This window comes from Drosophila subobscura, chromosome A, assembly GCF_008121235.1.
Source record: "Drosophila subobscura isolate 14011-0131.10 chromosome A, UCBerk_Dsub_1.0, whole genome shotgun sequence".
NCBI lineage: Eukaryota > Metazoa > Arthropoda > Insecta > Diptera > Drosophilidae > Drosophila > Drosophila subobscura.
In genome coordinates this window covers 4,686,241-4,708,918 of record NC_048530.1, presented here as the reverse complement: position 1 = coordinate 4,708,918, position 22,678 = coordinate 4,686,241, and the positions used below count along the sequence as shown (strand labels likewise).

At 45.5% G+C, this 22,678-nt stretch overlaps 1 protein-coding gene across 1 annotated transcript in view; it reads left to right on the top strand.

Moving 5' to 3' along the window:
* Positions 1–22,678, top strand: part of LOC117890075 (platelet binding protein GspB) — a 124,435-nt gene that overhangs the window by 74,481 nt on the left and 27,276 nt on the right. Inside the window, exons 3-6 of the mRNA XM_034794723.1 lie at positions 13,643–13,834; positions 13,904–14,724; positions 14,776–15,838; positions 15,907–16,035. Coding sequence (XP_034650614.1) covers positions 13,643–13,834; positions 13,904–14,724; positions 14,776–15,838; positions 15,907–16,035 — 2,205 coding nt within the window. The remainder of the gene's footprint in view (positions 1–13,642; positions 13,835–13,903; positions 14,725–14,775; positions 15,839–15,906; positions 16,036–22,678) is intronic.

Here is a 22,678-nt window from a genome sequence, read left to right as displayed (position 1 = left end):
ACACACACACAAAATGGGGATGGAAAAAAGAAAGCCAACGAGTGGCACCAGGGGGATATCCAAGTGGTGGTCCTGCTGCCGCATCCTGGATGCTGGATGCTGCCTCCTTCTGAAATGGAGCCCAAGCTAAATATGCTCTCATGTTCGTGTCCGTGTCCGATAAAAGAGTGTGTGTGTTGTGTGGTGCGAGGGGCGATATCAAAGTTGATCCCAGCGCCACTCAGTCGCTTGCTGCGTGTCAAATTTCTTCACTTTCTGTTGCCGTCCAAGTTCTGTGCTGATTTCTTGTAATTTTCAAGCCAGCTTTCAATGCTGCATTATCATATTTCGGTACAACATTCATGTTGGGCTTCAATCAACCCGCGTAATTTTTTTCTCGTGTCCATTTTTTGCCCCATTCACTTTTTTTTGCAGTTTTTTGTAGTTTTTCTCTGCCACTGTGTGGGATGCTGTTGGCACTCGCTGCGATACTTGCAGCAGGCCACAGGCTTTTGTCCTTCTATCCAGAAAGTGATGAGTGGGTGCGGAAGGAGTGTGCGGGGCTCTGACGTGCAAACGGCGTCGGCACTTTAACTCAATTTGAGGCATTTAACGTATGCTCGGTTGATATTTGATGCGATTTTAGAATCGTTCTACACAGCCCACACCACCCCGGCTCCACCTCCGCGGGAAGCTTTTTTTCTGCCATCGAACGAAGCAGCCGAAAGGCAAACAAAGTGTAACAAATGTCGTTGCGGACAGGTCAAGAGAGAAGGAACACACTGCCGAGTGTGGATGTAGTAGTTGCATGTGTGTCCTGTGTCCTGTGTGCCATGTCCTGTGTCCTGCTGCTGCTGCTGTTTGGCAAATGACTTTCAATGACTTTTTTCCCCGAGAAGGCAAATTTCTGTTCAAATATTTGCATCACCCACAAGCGCAAAAAAATAAGGGAAACAGATGAAGAAGCGAAAGCGAATGCCCCAGTGGGGGTGGTGGCGGGGATTTAGAACTTTCTTTGTTGTCTGTTGTCTTAAGCTGATTTGTTGGCTGGCTAAGAGCCTGATTGAGTCGCACTAACTGGTCCTGCACCCCCTCCACATCTGTTTGAATGAATGTGTAATGAAGAGACAGAGGGAGAGAGAGACGGCAGTGGAGGGAGGGGAATCGTTTCGGGTATAACAGGGTGTTGAACAACATGCCAGACATGCCACACGACCAGCCACACAACAACAGCAACAACGATGATTGTTGCTGCTGTCTCAAAAATATGCAAAAGCCAAACACTTAACACAACACATTTTTGACATGCAGCAGCAGCAGCAACAGAGCCAGAGTCAGAGCCAGAGTCAGAGCCAGTCGCTGCTGCTGCAACTGCAACTGCAACATGACGTGACCGCCCCTATTGACAGCTGCAACAACTTGCAACATATGTCTCAGGGCAGTGGCAGGGCCAGGGGGCCAACAAATTGCTCGCCCAATAAACATTCAAATCAATTGTTCAATAAATTGCAATTTTTCTACATTTTCAAATGAAAAATGTGTGCACTCCCAGCACTCTCTCGCCCTCGCTCTCGCTACCGCCCATAAAAAATCTCCGATTAGAGTCTGATTAAAGTCTGAAAAATCTATTAATTAATAGCTGACAAATACAAAAATTCTTGAAAATAAAATGCATGCATGTAAATATGCAAATGCAGAACAAGACGCCGCCACGCCCCCCTGAAAAAACAAAACAAAATTCTTGATAAATTGATTTGCATAATTTTGTAACAAGAGATTAAAAAAAAGGGGGAAACAAGGCAACCAAAATGCCAACTAATTGCGATTTTATGTTAACAACTTGAATCGAACAAATTGCAGGGGCCAAGACCGAAAAAGACCCGAAAGAGGAAAACTGGCAGAAAACTGGCAGAAAAACTGAGCCACAAATTTATCTTTCATCGCGCTCCATGCATAATGTGGAGCATTGCTGGTTCATATTGTGGGTGTGGGCTGGGCTTAGCAATTATCATTTCATATTTTCGGTACGTACCCATTCCGGGGCCCCGCGCTGTGGCGTATGCGTAGTGTCTTGCATATTGCGCATACGCCTGTTGCCTGGTCGCCTGTTGCCTGGTTGCCTGCTGCTGCGGCTTGGTCACGTACTCGATTCGTACACCGCTAATGCATCTGGACAGGCCAAACTACAATATAATTTGATAATTAACCACATAAAATATGTAATAACTGCGATTTGGGAATTGTGAATGCGAATGCCGACTGCCGACTGCCGACTACGAATGCCGACACAGCGGCAATCAGGTGAATGGCCCCAAAAAAACGCAACATTCACATGCGCAAAATGTCAAATTTAATGGCGGCTGGAATTGGGGGAATTAGGGATTGAAATCCAGAATCCAGTAAGGAATTCAGGAGAGAGAGATTCGGCCTAAGCTGTTCCAAATTTCCACTAATAAATCATTGTCATACCTGAGCGCGCCTAAGCGATGATTGCATTAAAGCACGACGTCGCCATTACGTATGCCATAATTATCAATTAGCAATCAATTGATTATATTACGGACAAGCGATAGCAGATATACTAGAACGAAACGGAACGTAACATATAGCAGCGAGCGGCAAGACAATGGCCAGAAGCACAGCAGCAGCAGCAGCAGCAGCAGCGGCAGCGGCAGCCACTGCAACAAAAATTGCATATCAATTTCATAGAACTAGCAGCAACAACGACAACGACATGAGCAACATCAAACAGCACAACAGCAACAATAACTCGTATTTTTACTGCTTCTGCTGCCGCTGCTGCTGCCGGCAACATTTATTATTTCTCCAGTATTTTTCTTCTGCAGCAGCAGGCCTGGGAAAAATCTCAATAGCGACAGCAGCAGCAACAACAACAAAAACTGTTAATTTAAATTGGAAAATTATACAAAAATATTCAAAGCGTTTCGCTGTTGCTGTTGTTGTTACAAGATTTGTACATTCGAAATCTCTGGCTCTTTATCTGAGTGGCTCTCAAACGTCACGTTTTCACGCGGCCAACGCTGCAACAAAACAGCTGCTGCTGCTGCCACAAGTTGTTGCAGTTTGTTGCTGCTGTTGCTGCTGCTGCTGCTGCAATCAACAAAAGCAATTCACGCATTCAATTAAATGCCTTCAAATGTGACTTGCCGACATTTTTCAATGCCCGTCTGTGGATGTGTGTGTGTGTTTGCTGCTCGCATTGCAGTTTGTTGCCGTTGTGGCCGCTGCTGTTGCTGCTGAGGCATGCATTAAAATCGTATAAAATTGTCATGTTAATAACCAATAATTGCTAATTTACAGCTTGCACACACAGCGACTCACACACTCACACAGGTGGAACAAGAAAGACACTCGGAAACAGATATCGAATTTGTATTACACTTTCGTCTAGGTTTTCTGTTCACATTTGCCAAGTAATTTAATTTATTTCCATCGTTCCTCCTCTGATTATGGTCCTTCTTTAGTCCATTCCATTATTCTTAGCTCCATTTTGGTCCAGTATTAGTTTTTAATAGCGAAATGCCAAAGAATACCAAATATTTCGGATAGCTTTCATTTAAATAAAGACCCCTGCATTTTGGCTGTTTCATGGAGCATAATGTTCGATTACCATTGTTCCCATTGCACTGAAAAATGTGACCAGATGTGCGTGTCTGTGTGTGTGTGTGTGTGTGTGTGTGTACCCGTACAAGTCAAGCAGTCATGTTTTTTGCCTGCATCTTTGGTTTCGTTTTGAGTTATTTGCCTTTTGCCTTGTTTTGTCATTTTCTGCATGTCCATTAGCATTTTTCTGCCACATTTTTCGTTGGCCTGCGATCGTTGGTCAAAAGTAGTTCGAAAATGTTGATAGCAGCAGGGGAGCTAAAGGATACAGACAGACGCAGACAGTACAGAAATGGAAAATTTCAAAGCAGACGATGATTGAAATTGAAAATAATGTCGAAAAAGTCTCGAAAAGTGCTGGAAATACTTTCACCGAAGAACTCTTCATGGATTTTGCATAATTGTATGCAAGAGCTAAACGATCTCTCTTGCACCCGCTCCGCATTTCGATCAAGTTTGTGTTTTGCAGTTTTATTCATTTGAATAAAACTTGTTTTAATTATACACATCTCTGTTAGAAAATCACCGCCGCTGTCTACGGCCGTCTACGCCAGTGTCTCTCCAACATGCAACAGATCTTTAAATAGAAAAAAACACAGTGCAAAACAAAAAATTACTAAAAAAAAAAAAAATAAAATATATATGGATATATTTTTTTTTATAATTAAAATTAACAACTTTTCATGTCACGACTGCCGCAACGTCGATTGAGGCCCCTCTCTATGCAGGGGCTTCGTCTGAGCTCGGGACTTGTTGCCTGCTATAATTATGCGCATTTTCAACAGATTTATATCTCCTTTTCGCTCTTTCTCATTGCAAAAAGAGAGGAGAAGACGAAGGAGGAGGAGGGAGAGAGAAAAAGATAGCGTATCTCATTAGAATTGCCAGCTGTGTTTTGTTGTGTGTATGGGCTTTATTATAGATAGATACTCGCGGTAGATAGATACACATAGAAACCCAACTCTGTATAGTATATAATTAGTAATTGTTGCACAAGCAGCAAGCAGCAGGCATCAGAAGCAGCAGCAGCAAGCAACAAGCCACCTCCATCCTCCGCCAACTGCTGATTCCCCCCTCCTACCAACCAGCCCAGCCAGCCAGCCGGCCAGCGTTGTTCTAGCAACATTTATACAGAAAAGAGAGAAACGCAGGCAAAAAGCTAAATTAAAACGCAGTTTGAAGGTCAACAGCGACACGAGCTGCGTGGCCCGGCAACAAAATACATAGACACCAGCACCACAGACCCATCACAGACACACACACACAGTTACCGGCAGCACAACAGAAGCAGCAGCCAGCAGCAGGCAGCAGCAGCCAGCAACAAACGGCAAACAGCAGCGGCCGTTAAGCTATGCACAAATGACGTCAGCAAACAGGAACTGAAAAATAATCGCGCGTTGCGCATGCGTTGGCGCTGACTGACTCGCGCAAATTTTTGTTTGCCTGCGCTCGCTCGCTCGCTCTCTCTCTCTCTCTCTCTCTCTCTCTCTCTCTCTCTCTCTCTCTCTCTCTCTCTCTCTCTCTCTCTCTCTCTCTCTCTCTCTCTCTCTCTCTCTCTCTGTGTCTGTCCCTCTGGCTGGATCGGTTCAGATTCACAGTCTTAGACTGCGGCTTATATGGGGTAATGCTTTTATTTTGGGTGTTGGTTTATCAACCGAATAAGATTAATAGCCCCCACAAATGAATTCTTATGGAATTACCAAATCGAATTTATCAAAATATTAACAACCAAAACTAAAAATAAGTACACTGTGATGAATGCAGCATTTTGCTTACATAAAACTTTCTTTTCGAGTTTCGTTTGTCAGCCAAAAAAAATGCTTACGCCTCGATTTTGGGCTACAAGATTCTGAGACCGCATATATGTACATAGTTCAGGAATTACTGGATACAAATTTGAGTATCTTTAGAGTTTCCGCTCCCAAAATAAAACCCGCACCCACTCTTTTTCTCTCTGCAGCCCCCACCCCACTTCCTTCCTTTCCTCTCTGCTCCCAGAAAAGCTTAAGCGAAACATTCTCTTTTTTGTTTGTTGCTTGATGCGTTGTTTGTTGTGGGGTCTCTGGTCGGACTTTTTGCATAGGAACTCGTTGCTAACTGATCGAATCATATCGTATTTAATGCTGCTGCCTCCCTGCCCCTGCGTCGCACTGCTGTTGCACGATCGTTCAGTATGCTGTTGCTGCTGCTGCTGCCGTGCCCATAACGGTGTCAATTAAATTATGTTGCTGGCAACATTTTACAATTTGCAACAAATTGTTAACAGCAACAACAAACACAAATCAATACGAGCTATGGCTTGCGTCTGTCTGTGCTGTCGGCTCTCTGGCTTTGATTTTGGATTTTGATTGCTAGACGCTGACCGGAGATGGAGATGGAGATGGAGAGGGTGTGGTGTGGTGCGTGAAGCAGTGCGGTGTGGCATGGGTATGGATATGGATAGGAGGCACAATGCGTTTCGAGTTCCTGTAGGTATTCCTTCCTATTGTTGCTTAGCGTGGGATAAAATTTGTAAGGAGAAATGGCCTTCAAAGCAAGCAAAGCTGATCTCTAAGCAAAAGATCTCTCTACGAATTATCTTCACTGAACATGTGTGTGTGTGTGTTTTGTCAGGTCAAGTGAATTGGGCTTCTGTGTGTTGTCCTCCTCCTTTTCCTTCTTGATTTCTTTGTGGTCCTTCCTTGCTTGTCCCTTTCCCTGGCCCCTCTTGTGGTCGCTCGTCTTGAATGCTTCCGGCCCCAGAGACAGAAACTCAGGTGACCACAAAGGCTGACCAGCGCAGACCAACTTTTCGTCTCTCACGCAATTGTTAGACAATGACAAAGGACCAGGGGCCAACAGGACAGGACCGTGGCTACTCCAAAAGCGAGAAAGAGTGAGAAAGGGACATGAACCTGCCCGACGGACCTTCCGGGCGTTTCATTCTCTCGAAGACGGCGTCATCTTTTGTGCGTGCGCAGGCAACTTTGGGCTGTCTGTCCTCATGGGATTGCGGATTGATGATTGTGGATTGGAATGCTTAACAATCAAAGATCTTTGAAAAAGCTCCAACACAAAACAGACCGAATATTGAGATGCCTTAAAGTCAACACTTTAAAAAAGTGTAGAACAGAGCATTCGATTATGTTTTTCGAAACACATTTTACACAAAGTTTGCTTGAACAAAACCACATTTTGTGCTACCCAGATTTCGATCCTTCTCTTAGCATGTCAAACATTTCATTCCATTCAAAATGCCCCCTCCCGGAAGGGTATTATTAGAGAGAGAGAGGGCGCGAGCACAGCAACACTTTTGCTGTACACTGACTGACCATTGGGCGGATATTATTTAGACGCTATTGTGTGGCGCCGTCTCTACCGTTTCTCTACCTGCAATTAGCTTGCCACAGCTGCTCCAACCTGATCCCGAACGATCTGATCGGATCTACTAACTACAAACATACATATGTATGTATGTATGTATGGAGATATGCATGCATGTATTTGCGAGTGTGTCTCCACACACAATGCAGCCATAAATTAATTACGAATTGTGTTAACAATGCAATGCAAAAATGTAAGAGAACAAAATAAAGGAGAGAAAAAAACACCGCATAAATCTTTTAGAATGCGCATAAATTTGCATTGGCGACCTTGGGCGACTGGACTGAATGCCGCTACGTAACACCAAACCTCCCACCCCACTATGCACACACACACATGAACTCGTTTATCATCAGATAACGGCACCACACCACCACCACAAGCTGATAAAAAGCTCACACAGTGCACATACATTTATTGCGAAGGGGCTATGGGGGGTAGGAAGGCAGTGCGTAAAGCAAAGCGGCTAAAAACGCAGCAACAAAAATGCTTCCACTTCAAGTTCAAGTTCAATGTCACGCGTGCGTGCGTGTGTGTGCCAAAACTCGTTCAATCAAAGCACACACAGACGCGCACGCATATAGTATGCAGAGTGAAGAGAGCGTAGAGCAGAGAGCAGAGAGCATCGAGCAGCGCAGAGACAAAAATAGCAACAACATACATACTACATGCAAAGCATTTGCCATATGCGTTTTGTGCGTTCGTTCGTACTTTTTTCGTTCGAACTGCGAGCGACGTGACGCGACACAACAAGTGGGTGATTGGAAGAGAGAGCGGCAGAGATGGAAGAGAGGTCCCGTACGAAACGAAACGAAACGAATGAACGGCTCAACTGGTTTAATAGTGTGACGTCATTTTTGGGGTGCGTATGCCTTACGCACGTTTTACGCATGTTTTTTTCTGGTTGTTGGGGGCGCGTCTCATCGAACTTGAAAAATGTGTGTGCGGTGCGGTGCGTGACGACGCGTCACGCGTAAAAGTTTGTACGCTTGTGCCTCCGGACAGAGGATGAGGAAATCTCTCGCACGTGTTGGATGGGATGAGCAGGGGAATGGAGTGGATTTATAGGTAAATATGTACCTGTATGTATGTAAATACTAATTTAGATAAGGAATAAAGCTGATTGAAATTACCCAAAGCTGTGGCCCATAAAAATATGGAATCCTCTTTGAGTGGAGTGAGTGGGGAGATGTGTCTATTGAAATCTAAAGATTGAATGGAATGTGCACATTTCAGCAGAATAAATGCTAGCACATGGAATGTACTATTACAGCGAATGCTATCCGTGGAAGAAACTTTAAAGGGGAACCGATTACCAAAAGCAAATACCACATACAACGAATTTAATTTGATTTGTTCTCCGTTTTCCACTTTGCTGCGTTTTTGGTTTCAAATTCGGTTTTTTTGTCATTGTTGTTGTTGTTGCTGGTAGAGTCTTGCTCTCGCAAAATGTGGTTTGGACTTTAATTCCAAGGTCATCCGCCGTCGCATGAGCAACATTGCCGCTGCCTGTCTATGTATCTGTCCCTCTCTCTTTCTCACTCCACCACACTCCACTCGAAATCAGTCAAAAGAATGACAAAGAAGCCAGAAGAAGAAACAGAAGCTGAAATAATAATTTAAATTTGTTTAATGTTAAGACAACTTTAATTGGCGCTGGTAATCCAGTGTGAAAACGAGACGATGGCAGATTAACGCAGCCCTGCTGAAAAAAACTACGGTGTGGCGGCCGGTAATTAAGCAGAAAGAAGCCGGAGACAGCAGCAGCAGGCGGCAGTAATTGCACCTTTTTGATGAGATAATTTTTCAAAATGTATTTACTTTCATATGTATTTGCTGACCCCCATCCCTTCATGTGCTCCCCTTCTCGACAGCGCACACTTTTTTCCCTTGCGTTTTTTTGCACTGCTTATCGTCTGGCAGCCAGTCAGTCCCCCCCCAACCACTCTCTCTTGCAGTCTCTCTTTTCCTTGTATTAAAACACCCGCAATCGCCAGCTCTGTTCTGCCTCTCAGCGCGGCAGCGGCAGAGAAGCTTTGAGAGCAAAGCAAGCAAGCGAGCTGGCTGTCGCTGCGTTGCGTGCGTCGCTGCTTTTCTGCTTAATGCTTTGCACGCCTCACACACAAACAGACACAGGCACGCAGTCTCATGCACACATGCACATTGACTGTGTTTCGGTTCCGCTGCGAATGCGAATATCAAGGTCAACGTGTGATGTGTTAACGTAGCCGTCGCTGCCGCTGCCCCCGCCAACGTCTACGCTGCTCTATACTTCCATCATCTCTTGCCCGCACCCCCCCTGCCACCTTCAATGTGCCAAAAGACTGAAATAAGCTCCAAGAAATCATGAGAAGAGAGGATGAGAAGCTCTCGAGCGTCGATGTTGATGTTGATGTTGATACCCTACAGATCGATTGTGTCTATGAAATCTATTCCATATCCATTTTGTGACACATTCGCGTGTGGAGTTGAAACTTTGTGGGAATATCTTTAGAAGAAGAAAAGCTATTGCATTGACACCTGGACGCAAACTCATTAGAAGCTAACAGAAAAAATCATAATACCCTCTACCAAGGGTGTGTATAGTAATTACGTCTGCGTTCGCGTCGTCGTCGCATGCGAAAGAAAGACAGGCAGAGGCGGAGGTGGAGGCGGAGGCGCAGCGGCAACAGAATACAAAAAAAAAAAAAACAGAAAGAAAAAAAACGCAACTTTTGAAGCGCAGTTGTTAAATTAGAAATGCCATATTTTGAAATAAATTTGTATTTTTCCCCATTTACTTTTTTGCTGCGTTATTTGTCTACCAAGTTTCGAGTTTCTTGGCCATTAATCAGCTTCAGAGAATGTTATGGGAAGCAGATGATGGGGCATTATATTATTATTAATGTTAGGATCCGAAAATGGAACATTATGCATGAATGTTTCTTTTCGATATATTCACTTGAAAGCTGAAAGATATTTTCAAGAATATAATTATGTATAATTCTTGCCATAGATCCTCAACCAAGGAAGAATATTGCATTTTGTTGTCTACTGCCCATAAGCCTAATCGATCTATGCATCTATCTTCTTAAATACCCAATTAATATCCATCCACGTGGACGGGGCAGAATTCTTGCCTTCCTTTTATTGGGGGGAAAAATCAATAAAATTAAATTACATAACAATCGATCGACGGATAATCGATCGTGGAAAATTATATAAATTTACTCGCATTATGCGAGATGCGGGCGATCAAATTGAGCAAAAAATAGAACCTAATCACAATGTTTGCACAGTGGAGTGGCAGTGGGAGTGGGAGTGGGAGTGGGAGACAGATCCGATGCAGATGCAGATGCTCCCACCCCCCGATGATGATCGTTCCATGGATGAGCATTTCTAGCCGAAGCAAAGACTAGCCAAATTGTATTAAGACATAAATGTGAGTCAAAGAAGAAGAATGAGAAGGAGAAGGAGAATGTGAGGAAGAGCAAGATGAAGATGAAGAGAACAACAAGAACTGCAACAACAACAAAAAAAGAGCCGCAAGCGCCAGAAACCGAATGATTGCTGGCAGTAAGACGAACAAAAAGAAGTGAAGAGAAATCTCATATCGAAATGCTTGAATACTCTACCGTGCAAGTGTGTCTGCAGGAATTGGAATCTAAACAGAAAGGTCTTCTAAACTACTCCAATAATGCGAAATTCGAAATGCCATCATACCAAAGGGTATGCCAGAGAAGAAGAACCGAACCTATGGGCAAAGGCGGCGCGATATGCAAACATAATAATTTGCATATTTCGCCGCAGTGTTTGGTTTGTTGTTTTTGTTGTGTGTGGCTCTCTGATGGTGGTCAAGCCACAAAATATCTATAAAAGGGAGTGCCCATGCCCCCCCCCCATAATAGAAATGTTAGCAAGAAGCAGCAAGCAGCAGCAGCTGCATCAGCAAAGGGCAGAGGCAGAGGCAGAGGCAATAGCGAAGGCAAATGCTGAGAAGCCAAAGAGGAGTGCCTGTCGGGTATTTCCAAAAAGTGTTTTGGGAAAAATGTTTCCAGTTTTACAGAGAACCAATGGAATGTAGCATTATTCTTATTGAAAGTATCACCAGTTAGGTCTCAAAAAAGAGTTTGGCAGAGAGTGGCAGCTAGTATATGTACTAGCGGTTTATTTAGTTTAATTTTCGCTTCATGGTCGTTTTTTGTGCTGCTTAAATTTGGGTGGAATGTTGACGCCCACTCGGGACATGCGATCGGTTAACGCGAGACTCGCTCGCCCCCAATCCCTGTCCGAATGTCAGCAAATTTATGTTGTTGACTATTTTGCCGCAAATTACATGCAACATTTTGCAAGGAGAGCAGCAGCAGCAGCAGCAGCAGACGCAGGAGCAGGAGCAGGGAGAAAGCGTTAGGAATCAAAGCCTTTGGCGTTCATTAGCTTTGGGGGCGTGCTGCCAACAGAAAGGAGCAGCACAGCAGCAACGAGAGAGAAGCAGCAGCAGCAGCAGCAGCAGCAGTGGCGCGACAGCGGCGTTCAATTAAAAGTGTTGCCAATTTGCGACGCCTCCTCCACCCTGCTCCATCGCGCTCCTTCCGCCACTCCTACTTCTCATTCTGCTCCTCCACGGAGCAGGCCTCCTCTCTTTTTTCTTGTAATCAGGAAATTCGATTTTCTTAATGCCACCATACGATATTGGTAAGCAGGGGGAATGTAGCGGAGGTGTGGCAGAGTGAGTGCAAGAAATACTGGACTCTGGAGCTTGGAGTCCAGCAGCAGCAGCGGCAGCGGCAGCAGCAACTCGCTGCCACCCCTGCACCTCCCAGCACCGTCGTCTCTGACTTCTAATATGCGCGTGAATTTATTAACGCTCATTTTACGCTGTTGTTGCAATTCGGGGGCGTGTGCAGGCCGATTGCATTTTTTTAAATAAATTCTAGCGCAAACGGCGCGTGACAGGAGACGCCGAGATGCAGTTGCAGTTGCCCCCAAAAGAAGGAAGCGGCTGCGGCTGAGGCTGAGGCTGATTCTGCAGTATGAGTGAGGGATAGAAGGAGCGGTCCAAGGAGCAGAGTTGGTGGCACTTTTTGCTAGGGATGGCAGCGTGTGTGTACACTTTTTGAGGCATGAGGCATGAAGCTTGCGGTTTCGTGTTGAGCATGCAACACCCAACATAACACATGCAACAGGAAGCGTTGTTCAGACCAGCGTTGCGGATGGACCAGCTACAATCTTTATTGAAATAGTTTCTTTATAAAAAAACCACATACATGTCATGTGCATGACCCTTCACATTGATGTTAGAGAGTGCTGCCACATCATGATAATCGGAGATCATAATGGCGAAAGGTTCTATTTGATGTGAGCTTTGGCCTTGGCTTTTGATCGTGATTAGCGTTTAAGCGCCACGAACTTTATTGATTCACACACGTCAGTGAGCAATCGATTTATGCAGTTTGCGAGTCTATGAGATCATGAATGGGATGGTATCATATGCTTAAGTCACTTGCGAGAGTCACTAGACATGCCAGAGGATTCCATAATGGTTTCCGCTTTCAATATTATCATTCACTCGAGTGCTGAGAGTTTCAAGTGGATGCAAGAGATGATTACTCGCCCCTGTCCTCTCTCCACTCTCCACTCTCCATTCTTCAGTCTCCACTCTCCTCTCACGTGGCCATCTCCAGGGCGAGAGCAGAGTGGTCCGTTCGAGGCCAAAACCTCATTAGGCTATAGCGAAATCTATATGCGAAATGGAGGCCGACGCCTTTTCAATTTGCCAGCAATGAAAATTTACAACATCGATGCAGTGGCCATGCCCCTTGTGGCCCCAACCCATCCCATCCCACTGATACGAGAGTGACTCTGGAGCGAGAGAGAGAGAGAGAGAGGCGGCTTGGGATGGGGCTGGGGCTGGGGCTGCACCTAGTCCGTGGATCGTGGTCCGTGGTTCGTGGTCTGTGGATATCTGGCGATCATTGCATACCCCAAGGCGTGCATGCGCACATAAAAATCGACAGCAAACGCCGAACGAACGAACGAACGATTGAATGAGCGAACTGGTTGCCAGTTACCTTACCAGTTACCGGGATGTGTTTGCCTCTCCTCCTTCCCCTCCTCCTTCTCCTTATCCAGCTGCTGGTGCCGCTGCTGTGGCAGGCGGCATTGTCATTCGTGGCATGTTCACGCCTTGACGCCCGCAGCCAACTGGCAAAACTGGACTCCAAATTGAACTCAAACTGAATCGAACTGCATATCGGCCGCTGCCATGGCCACCTCTTCCACGCTCACTGGCTGACTGGCTGGCTGACTGGCTGCCCATGGGGCATCGTTCGTTTGGGGCATCTTCAAAGCGGCGGCCGTTTGGCTGCATTTTGAGAGCCAGATCGTAAATCTAATAAATGCCTGGCCTGGTACACAGCCACCGCCACAGGAGTGGGCAAACGTGCAGCCAGAGCATGGAGCGAAATGTACATGCCAGCAGCAACATTTCTTTCTGTTCTCGAAAGAAAGAAATTCCACACTGAAAGGCTTTCTTATTCGATTCTTAATCAATCTATCTGGGCAACAATCTCTCTCTTCAATATTCATCTCCATCAATCTCCATCTACATATTCGCCACTATATTCCTCTGTTTTGTCTCTGTTGCGGCTTCATTTGCTTTGCATCAATTTCTAATCAGCGTTTTGGCCTTTTGCAGGTGGTCCTCTCGGCTTGTTCCTCGTACTTCCAGAGCCTGTTCCTGGAGCATCCCGAAAGACATCCAATTGTGATATTGAAGGACGTCCGTTTTGCCGAGCTGCAAACCTTAGTTGAATTCATGTACAAGGGCGAGGTGAACGTGCAATACTGTCAGTTGTCCGCACTGCTCAAGACAGCCGAATCACTCAAGGTGAGTGCATGCCACATGCCACATGCCTCGTGCCTCGTGCCACATATTTACTTTTGCTCCCTACTTCAGGTCAAGGGTCTTGCCGAGATGACAAATCAGAATACAACGCTGCGCGAACCGGAACGTGAACCCGATCGACTGCGTCCCCATTCGCAGGCCAGCGGCGGCGGCAGTGGCGGTGGCGCCCACAAGGCCGCCGACAGCCCGGCGTCAGCACTGGATGCGGCTTCTTCAGCAGCGACCTCAGCAGCAGCAGCAGCAACAGCAGCGGCAGCGTCATCTGCGGCCACCAGCAGCAGCACGAGCACGAGCACGAGCACCAGTGGCAGCTCCTCCACCTCAACCTCAGCAACAGCGGCGGCGGCATCAGCCACAGCGGCGGCTACAGCGGAGAGTACAGCGACAGGCGGTGGCGGTGGCAGCAGTAGTAGTACAACAGCAACATCTGCCACAACAGCAGCAGCGGCAACATCGGCCACAACATCTGCCACAACGCCTGCCGAAGAAGCGACATCCGCGTCCAGCGGCACCCACAAGCGAGAGGCGAGCGATCGGTGCAGTCCACCGCCAGCGAAGCGTTACGCAGTCTCCGGCGGCTCGGTGAGGATCAATCTCGATGAGGACGATGATGAGGAGGACGAGGAGCTGGAGGAGCAGCTGGTGAGGGGCCTGCATGTGGGCGAGGATGCAGACGATGATGTTGATGACATTGACGATGTTGGGGATGACGACGAGGACGAGGAGGAGGACACACCCATGCCGCTAGATCTCTATCAAAGACGTGACGCCGCCTCCGGCTCTGCCTCGGCCTCGACCTCTGCCTTGGCCTCAGGCTCTGGCTCTGGCTCTGGCGGTGAGCATAAAAATGTTGCAAGTGCGGCGGTAACAGAGCAGCAGCAGCAGCAACAGAGTGGTGGCACCACCACCAGCGCCAGCGCCAGCAGCAGCAGCAACAACAACAACCTCAGCAACAACAACAATAACAACAACTCCAGCAGCAGCAACAACAACAACAGCGGGAGTGGAAGCGGAAGCGGAAGTGGAAGCGGCATCAAAGCTACCTCAATGGCTGCCTCGGCTGCCAGCAATGGCGAAAGCATCGATCTGGCTGTGGTCGCCGTCGAAGATGACGACGACGATGAGGACGAGGATGCCCTGCACCATGACGAGGATAATGTCAATACACGGCACAATGCGGCGGCCCATCATCGCCACCGCCACCACCACCACCATCACGATGACGATGATCTCGATGACGACGATGTTGTCGTAGTGGGCAGCGCCTCAGCGGCAGCAGCAGCAGCAGCGGCAGCCACAACCACAGCCTCTGCTGCGGCAGCAGTTGCCCGAGATATTGCCCAAAGGATTGCCCACCAGAGCATACGCCTGAGCCACCACCACCATCAGCATCAGCAGCAGCAGCAGCAGCAGCATTCGCACCACCAACAGCAACAGCAGCAGCAGCATTCGCACCACCAACAGCGGCATCACCAGCACCACAACGAGGATGATGACGATGATGACGATGAGGACGAGACGGTGGTGGGCTCGGGTGGCCTGCCAACCATACCCAAGACCGAGATCATAGACGACGATTACGACGACGAGATGGATCTCGACGATGACGATGAGGCGGACAACAGCAGCAATGACATGGGGCTGAACATGAAGATGGGAGGCGGCGGCGGTGGTGTAGATCTCTCCACGGGCTCCACTGTGATTCCCTCGCCCCTGATATCCTTGCCCTCATCCTCGGCTGCAGCAGCAGCAGCAGCAGCGGCAGCGGCAGCGGCCGCCGTGGCAGCAGTCGAATCGCAACGCTCAACGCCCGCCGGTGGCGGAGGAGGCGGCAGTGCGACCTGTGCCTCCGATTTGAGTCTGGGGGCTGGCGGGCGTCCGGCATCGCGCAGTTCACGTGATGGCGGACCCGAAGGTCGAGCCGCCTCCAGCCTGCTGAGTCCCGGGACTGTGGCCAATCTCTTGCCAGTGCAATCGGTGCCATTGGTAAGTGAACAGAAATGAAAGAGATCTTAACAGAGAGTAGCCCCTCACATGATTGTGTGTACTTGCAGAGCCTAAAGAAAGAAATCGATTGCAGTGAGGACGATAACAGTAGTCACAGTAGACACATGCAACCGCGTTCGGCATCAGCTGGCGGCGGACTGGGCGGCGACCTAGACTATCGCGCCTCCCACGAATCGGTAAGTGTTGCACAAACAATTACTATGAGAACCATTTCCAATACCCAATACCCGCACCCGAAATACCACAAATTTGACAATAACCAATGCTCAAAATACCCAAATTGGAAACCCCCCCGATACCCGAAAAGAGCCCCAAAACCCCAACCCCTTCAGTGAATGCTTTTGCTGCTTCGATAGGTCGGGACGTAAACGATGAATACCGAATACACCCTCCCCCCCAATCTAGAAAATTCTAAATTACAAAATTATCAAAAACCATCAGAGATGTGTCCTCCACATAATGTGAACATATACATATCTGAATATCTGAATCCGATCTGGCTGACATCTGACAAATCCATTTCTATATGTATAACCCAATGTCTCTCTATATCTCTATTGCCACCCACCTAAGTATTGCTCTCTCTCTCTCTCTATCTCTCTATCTGTCTGTTCTTATATATATATATATATATATACCTGTCTCTCTCTCTTTATATATATATATATATAACTATATACCATACTTATATATATAAAACTTAAAAAAAAAACGAAATACAAAAATCTTACAAAAAAACAAAAAAAGAAAAAAACAAAAACTCAACCATATATTTTTGCTCTTCGTCGTGTTCTTTGTCTATGAATTTTTTATACATACCATATATATCCCCCCTATAAATATATATCTTTATACAATATATCTATCTACATCCTATATACCCAATATATATATATATATATATTACAAATAAATCCATTTTCTTTGTCAAACCTTTTTTTTCGTTCAGTTTACAAACCAAACAAAAAACTAAAATATAAATATCAAATATCAAATGTTAGCTGTTCAGTTTCTTAGCTCTATATATATACATATAGAAAATATATATACTTTGTTCAATGTGTAGCGCTCTCTCTCTCTCTCTCTGTACCTCAATATCTCTATGTCTGTCTTTCTCTCTCTCTCTCTCTCTATATATCTTTCACACACACTCTCTCAATGTCTATCGATCAATGTCTATGTAATTTGTATTTGTTATTTGTAAACAATATGTAATCTACCGATATATTTTCCTGTCCTATATGTATATGTGTGTATGTATTTATCTCAATCTATGTGTCTATATGCTATCCGATATCCATGTACAGTCTACACAAAACACTCACACACACAACCCACACGAACAAAAAACGCACACCTAAACACACTCTATGCAATAAGTTTTCGCACAGTTGATAGCATTCCTTTTTTTTTGTGTGTGTTTTTTGTTCAGCTCGTTATTTCTTTTTTAATTATTTTTAATTTTTATTTTTATTATTTTTTGTTTGTTTGTAGTTGACTCCTTTTATCGCTCAGTTTTTGTGGGGCAGCTGCAGCACACAGACTCTGACACACCTAAACACCTTGCCACTTGCCACACACATTGCTGGCAATTTCCGTTCGCAATTCCCAAACCAACCCAACCCGACCGACCGACCGACCGACCGACCGACCGAACCTCTCACCTCTTACATATTTTGTTACATCTTTTTTTGTTGTTTGTTTCTAGTTGTATTATTTATTTACTGGCCATGTTCAGTGCTCGGAGGTACTCTCTCCCCTCAGCTCCTCTTCCCTGCTCCTTTCCTTTGCTTTCTATTTTAATTTAATTTTTTATTTGTTGCCATTGCCACTTGCTGTTGCTGTTGCTGTTGCATGTTAACGACACTATAATTTTCAATATCCCTGGTGGAGAGTGGGCAAGCTCCTCCTCTTTCTGGTCAATGGAATGGCAGTGCAGTATTCGATAAGTGGATGCTCTATATATTGTGATCAGTGTTTCCATTCCTGAGGTAAAGAAATATTGGGTTGGGATAAGAGGTTTTGTTGTGGCAGAAAGGATAACCCTGAATGGTCACTCCATTGATACATGAACAAGTCTCAGTAGCAGTGTCACCCCAAGGAAGTTCAGGGCATGGAAATTCTTTAATTGTTTTGAAAAAAAATCACCTCAAATGTGCCAAATGGAAAGAGTATTTAATATTTGTATTGCCACGTGGCTCTTGTTGCCGCTGCAACCTCTCCAGGTCGACGTGTGTGCATACATTTATTATTTGAGACTGTAATAAAAAATAAAATACAAACAAATCAAATATTCAAATCAAACGATGAGCGAAATTGTCGCAGAAAATTAAAAAGTCGCAGCAACAGAAGATGGCAATAATTGTGATGGTGGAGCGGAGGAGAGTGTGCGATATTCAATTTATTCACTGGTGCATACACACACACACACACTCCGATATTCGCCCTCAGAGTTGGTTGGTTGCACAACAGCAACAGTCTGTCCGTTATCGCCGTATCGTGCCCCATGTGTGCCACTAATTTTGGCTCGAATTCAAAATGTAATGCATACTTTTCGGCGAGCGCAACTGTACTTTTCGCTTGAGGGGAATGTGAGAACGACGTGGACATGGCGGCACAAAAACAAAAAAAAAGAAAGTTGGCGAAAACATTTAGCTTCCGGCAAAAATATATTTTCACATTACATTTTTTGTCGCTGACACCCACCCGCCCCACCACCGGCAGACCGAGAGCAGCTCCTCCATTCGTTCTTTTTAAAATGAAAATTTTTCGTCAACGACTGGGGATAAGCACACAGAAGGAACGAAAGAAACAAAGAAGCATACAAATAATAGAATAAAAGAAGGCAAAAAGGGAATACGAGTAGCCGCTGTCGTTTTTCTTATATTTCTTAGCCTCCACGGCCAGCCCCCACTGCACAGCGAAAAAGTAACAAAATAAAGTACATAAATATGTTTGTATACATTTACGTATGTATGTATGGATGTACAATGTATGTGTAACGCACTTTGGTGCAACGCTTGACAAAGTTTAACAACAAGTGGGGGCAGAGATGGTGGCAGGAGCCAGGAGAAGGCGGCAGCACGACAGACCCCAGATGGGCACAAGCCTACGGAAATGTTGTCAAAAAAATGCACAGGAGAAAGCCAAAAAGGCAAGAAAGATAATGCAAGCGATGAGCCAGTGTTGTACAACGCACTAAAATTAAGAGTAAAATAAAAAGCTTAAGGGAAACACTCATCAGCTGTAAATGTGTTTTCACAGAGCCAAAAGGCTGCCAAAAAGCTTCAAATAAAACTCCATTAATTAAATAAATGTTATTCGTACATAAAATTTTATGAATATTGGGAGATGCCACTTAAAAAAATATCGTTAGAACGATATATCTCCCACTCGGACTTCAATGGCTCTCAATTCATTTTGTTAATTGCCATCGAGTACGAGCTGGAGTGTGTCAGTGTGTGTGTGCATGTGTACACGAAAAAGTGTACAATTTCAAAAGAATATTCATTCCGATATGGATACTCACTCCTCCATTTATATCACATTGTATCAATCACTTGTATTTTTGTGAACTAGTCAAATATAAACCGAGCGGAACCGAAGCGAAGCGAACATGAAGTTGTTTTTGCTGTGGCTTCTGATTTCAATTTCCATTCTAAAGTGCTAGCTAGCATTCCGTAGACTGACTTTTGTTGATGAAAGACAAGCAAAAAGCGGAGATTGACTGAGTAGAGGAGATTGATTGTTTTTGTTAGCATCAATTCCGAAATTAAACGAAAATATTCAAGCGAAACAACACCCGAATGGCCACTGCAATAAGCTGCGTAAATTTAGTTAATTGTCCATGTGCCAGCTTTAATATTTATCGTAATGAAAACAAGATAATTTATTCTGCAATTTGCATTTCAACGCACACTATCCCAACTCTCGTGCGCTCCCTCTCTCTCTCTCTCTGTCTTATCCTTGCCCCATGCGGTCGCTCCCTTACGAGACACACAACGAGAGCGAGACCAAGCCGCGACGCACATGCATAAATTCAAATAAAAATTTATCTAAAAACAAAAAAAAGAAAACCCAAAAGCAGTCAGGACAACAGGCAACCAACAAACAAACAAAAAAGTGGCAGCCGCCTCGAGTATGCAGTCGGATGTTGACGCGCTGTGCTGCTCATCAGAAAAACACACACACACAAACATACAGACACTTGTGTGTGTGTGTGTGTGTGTGCGTGTTGGGAATGCAATTCGTTGACTCTGACTCTGATGTATTCCGGGAGCCTCTTCTAGGCCTCTCCAAGCCATTGCCGCATAATAAATACTTTTGCTTTTACACTTTCTTTTTTTGTGTGAGTGTGTTTGCCTGCTGCTTCTATCCCTCTCTCTCTGTCTCTCTCTCTCTCTCTGGCAAATGTCCCTACTGGCTCTGTCTCTAACTTCCTTTCTGGCCAGGCAGGCAGCCAGCAGTCTGCAGTGTGGAAATGATTATAACGAGGCAGCAGCGGCAGCGGCAGTGGCAGAGTAGAGAAAAAATGAAAACAAAAATCGACGCACAAAACCAACAACTTTTGCTTTCTTTTTCTTGTTGCTTTCTTTTCTCTCTCTCCCCCCACATACACACACACACACACACACACACACAAACACACATTTACATACACATGAGTATTTAATTTTGAAACAAATGCGTTTTTTCCTTCATTTTTGTGTGTGTGTGTGAGGGCTTTACCCCCTTGTTTTGGGGGCTTCTTCTGCTGGCTGCTGCTTTTGCTCTTCTCTTGCCCTCTCACTCGCACGTTCGCTGCTCTTGTGCAATTTTTTCATGGCATACCTTTAGGCTGGCCCTCAAATGTCGTGCCGCTGCTGCTGTGCTTGCATTTTATGAGTCCCGTCTCCGCAGCTCCACAGCCAGCAGCCAACAGCCAGTACCCCCGCATCTTCACAGGTCTCCCAGTCCCATCTGAGGGCTCCATCTCTGTCCTACCATCTCCTCGGTCCTGCTGCCCTTGTCAGCATTTGTTTGCTGTCTACATTGCGTATGCGTAATATATGTATATATACGTCTATATATGTACACGTTTTCGTATAAAAATGCCACATGGGAGATGGAGGAAGAGAGGTGGGGGGGAGGCATATAGAAACGCGTTCATATGCATATTTTTTTAATATTTTTATTTGGTGGCTCACGCTCACTCGCACAACTTTTGACTGAATGCATTTAGGTAGAACAGAGCAGGAGGGACGAGACTCCCCCAACAGTTCTCTAAGCCCTCAGACCTCGGCCCTCGGCCCTTGCCGCTCCTCACATCAATGCTCTGGCAACTGTCAATCATGCAGTGCGCACAACAACAAAAACCGCACACAAAAAATAAAGATTTTTGTTTTTTAGCCAACGCCAAGCGGAAATCCAAACAAATAAACTCGAAAAAAAAGAAGGGAGGGAGGAGGAGTGAGTATTGGGGAAGGGGTTCCAAAACGCAACAAATGCCAAAGCGAAAATATATTGCATTGTATGAGTGAGCTTTCCGCTAGCTCCCCTCCCCATCCCTTCCCACTGGCGCACATTCGTCTGCTTGTCTCTTTCCCTCACGCACATTGCACATTTTATGCTGCAGCCAGCATCAACGTCACCGTTGCTCTGCCTCTGCCTCTGCATCAGCTTGGGCCTCTGCCTGTGCCTCTGCCTGGGCATTGTAATCAGGACTCGATGCCGCGCGCGTTGCGTTGATTGCAAAGTTTTTCAAGTGCTTTTCGGTGGGTTTCCAGCCCCCCTCTTTCGCACATCCGCATGCCCCGACCTTCGTTTGGTTTTTATTTTTGTATTATTTTTTGTTTTTGGCCAAAAACAAAAAAACAACAAAAGAGCAGAGAATGAAGCTACAAAACTGCTAATAGCCTGGCACTGAAAGATTTAGTTGAGTTGGGAACCCTGTGCGGGGTTTGCCTTTAAATGAACAGGCTTCAAAACTGGCATTGGGCGAAAAGGGCAAAAGAGTTTTTAAACATAATCCTCAGCGCAACAAGAACGTAGATGAAAAATTCCAAAATCGATTCAATGGCATGCTAAATGCAAAGCTGCTAAATGCAATTCGATATCCGACCTGTCGCATCAACTTTATGTGCCGAAACCCAAACCCAAACCCAAACCAACTTGAAATCTCTGCCAATGATGAGTGATCCTCATTGGCTCAGCCAACTTCAATGCTCTGATGTCTCTCACTGGCAATGACTTCTACCCATTCTCATTGTTCAACGACGACTACTTCGATTGTTTGTTTTGTGTGCCACTCGCCGCAGCCCCTGCCCAACAAATATACATATATTTTTTTTTTATTAAAAAAATCAGCGAAAAGAGCAGAGATTGCCGTCACCTCGCGCGCGTCTGTCTCGAAACACAACAAAAACAAAAAGGACATCAAATGCTGGCAGTACAAATAAATGTGCGAGTATTTACAGAGCAAAGGATAATGGAGATATTAATACCCTGGCAAAAGAGGCATCCTGCAGATAGCCGATAGACTTATTAAAACCAGAGTCCACCCCCCCCTCAAAGGCAAGGTTAGGGTATCAAAATGCACAAAGTCCACAAAAAATATAGATATGCATATTCCAAATATATTTGAATGCATATGTACATACGTGCGGGGCCGCCCAATCCTTTCTTCTGCTCTTGGGTCGCAAAGAGCTCGCAAAAAAAGAAGGAATTATACGTATAACAATACATAATAATTTGTGCAGAAATATTACGAAAAAAAAACCAAGCGAGGCATAGAGAAATATTTGAAATAGTCGCTTCCGCTGCAACAGTACGCCAGCCCCC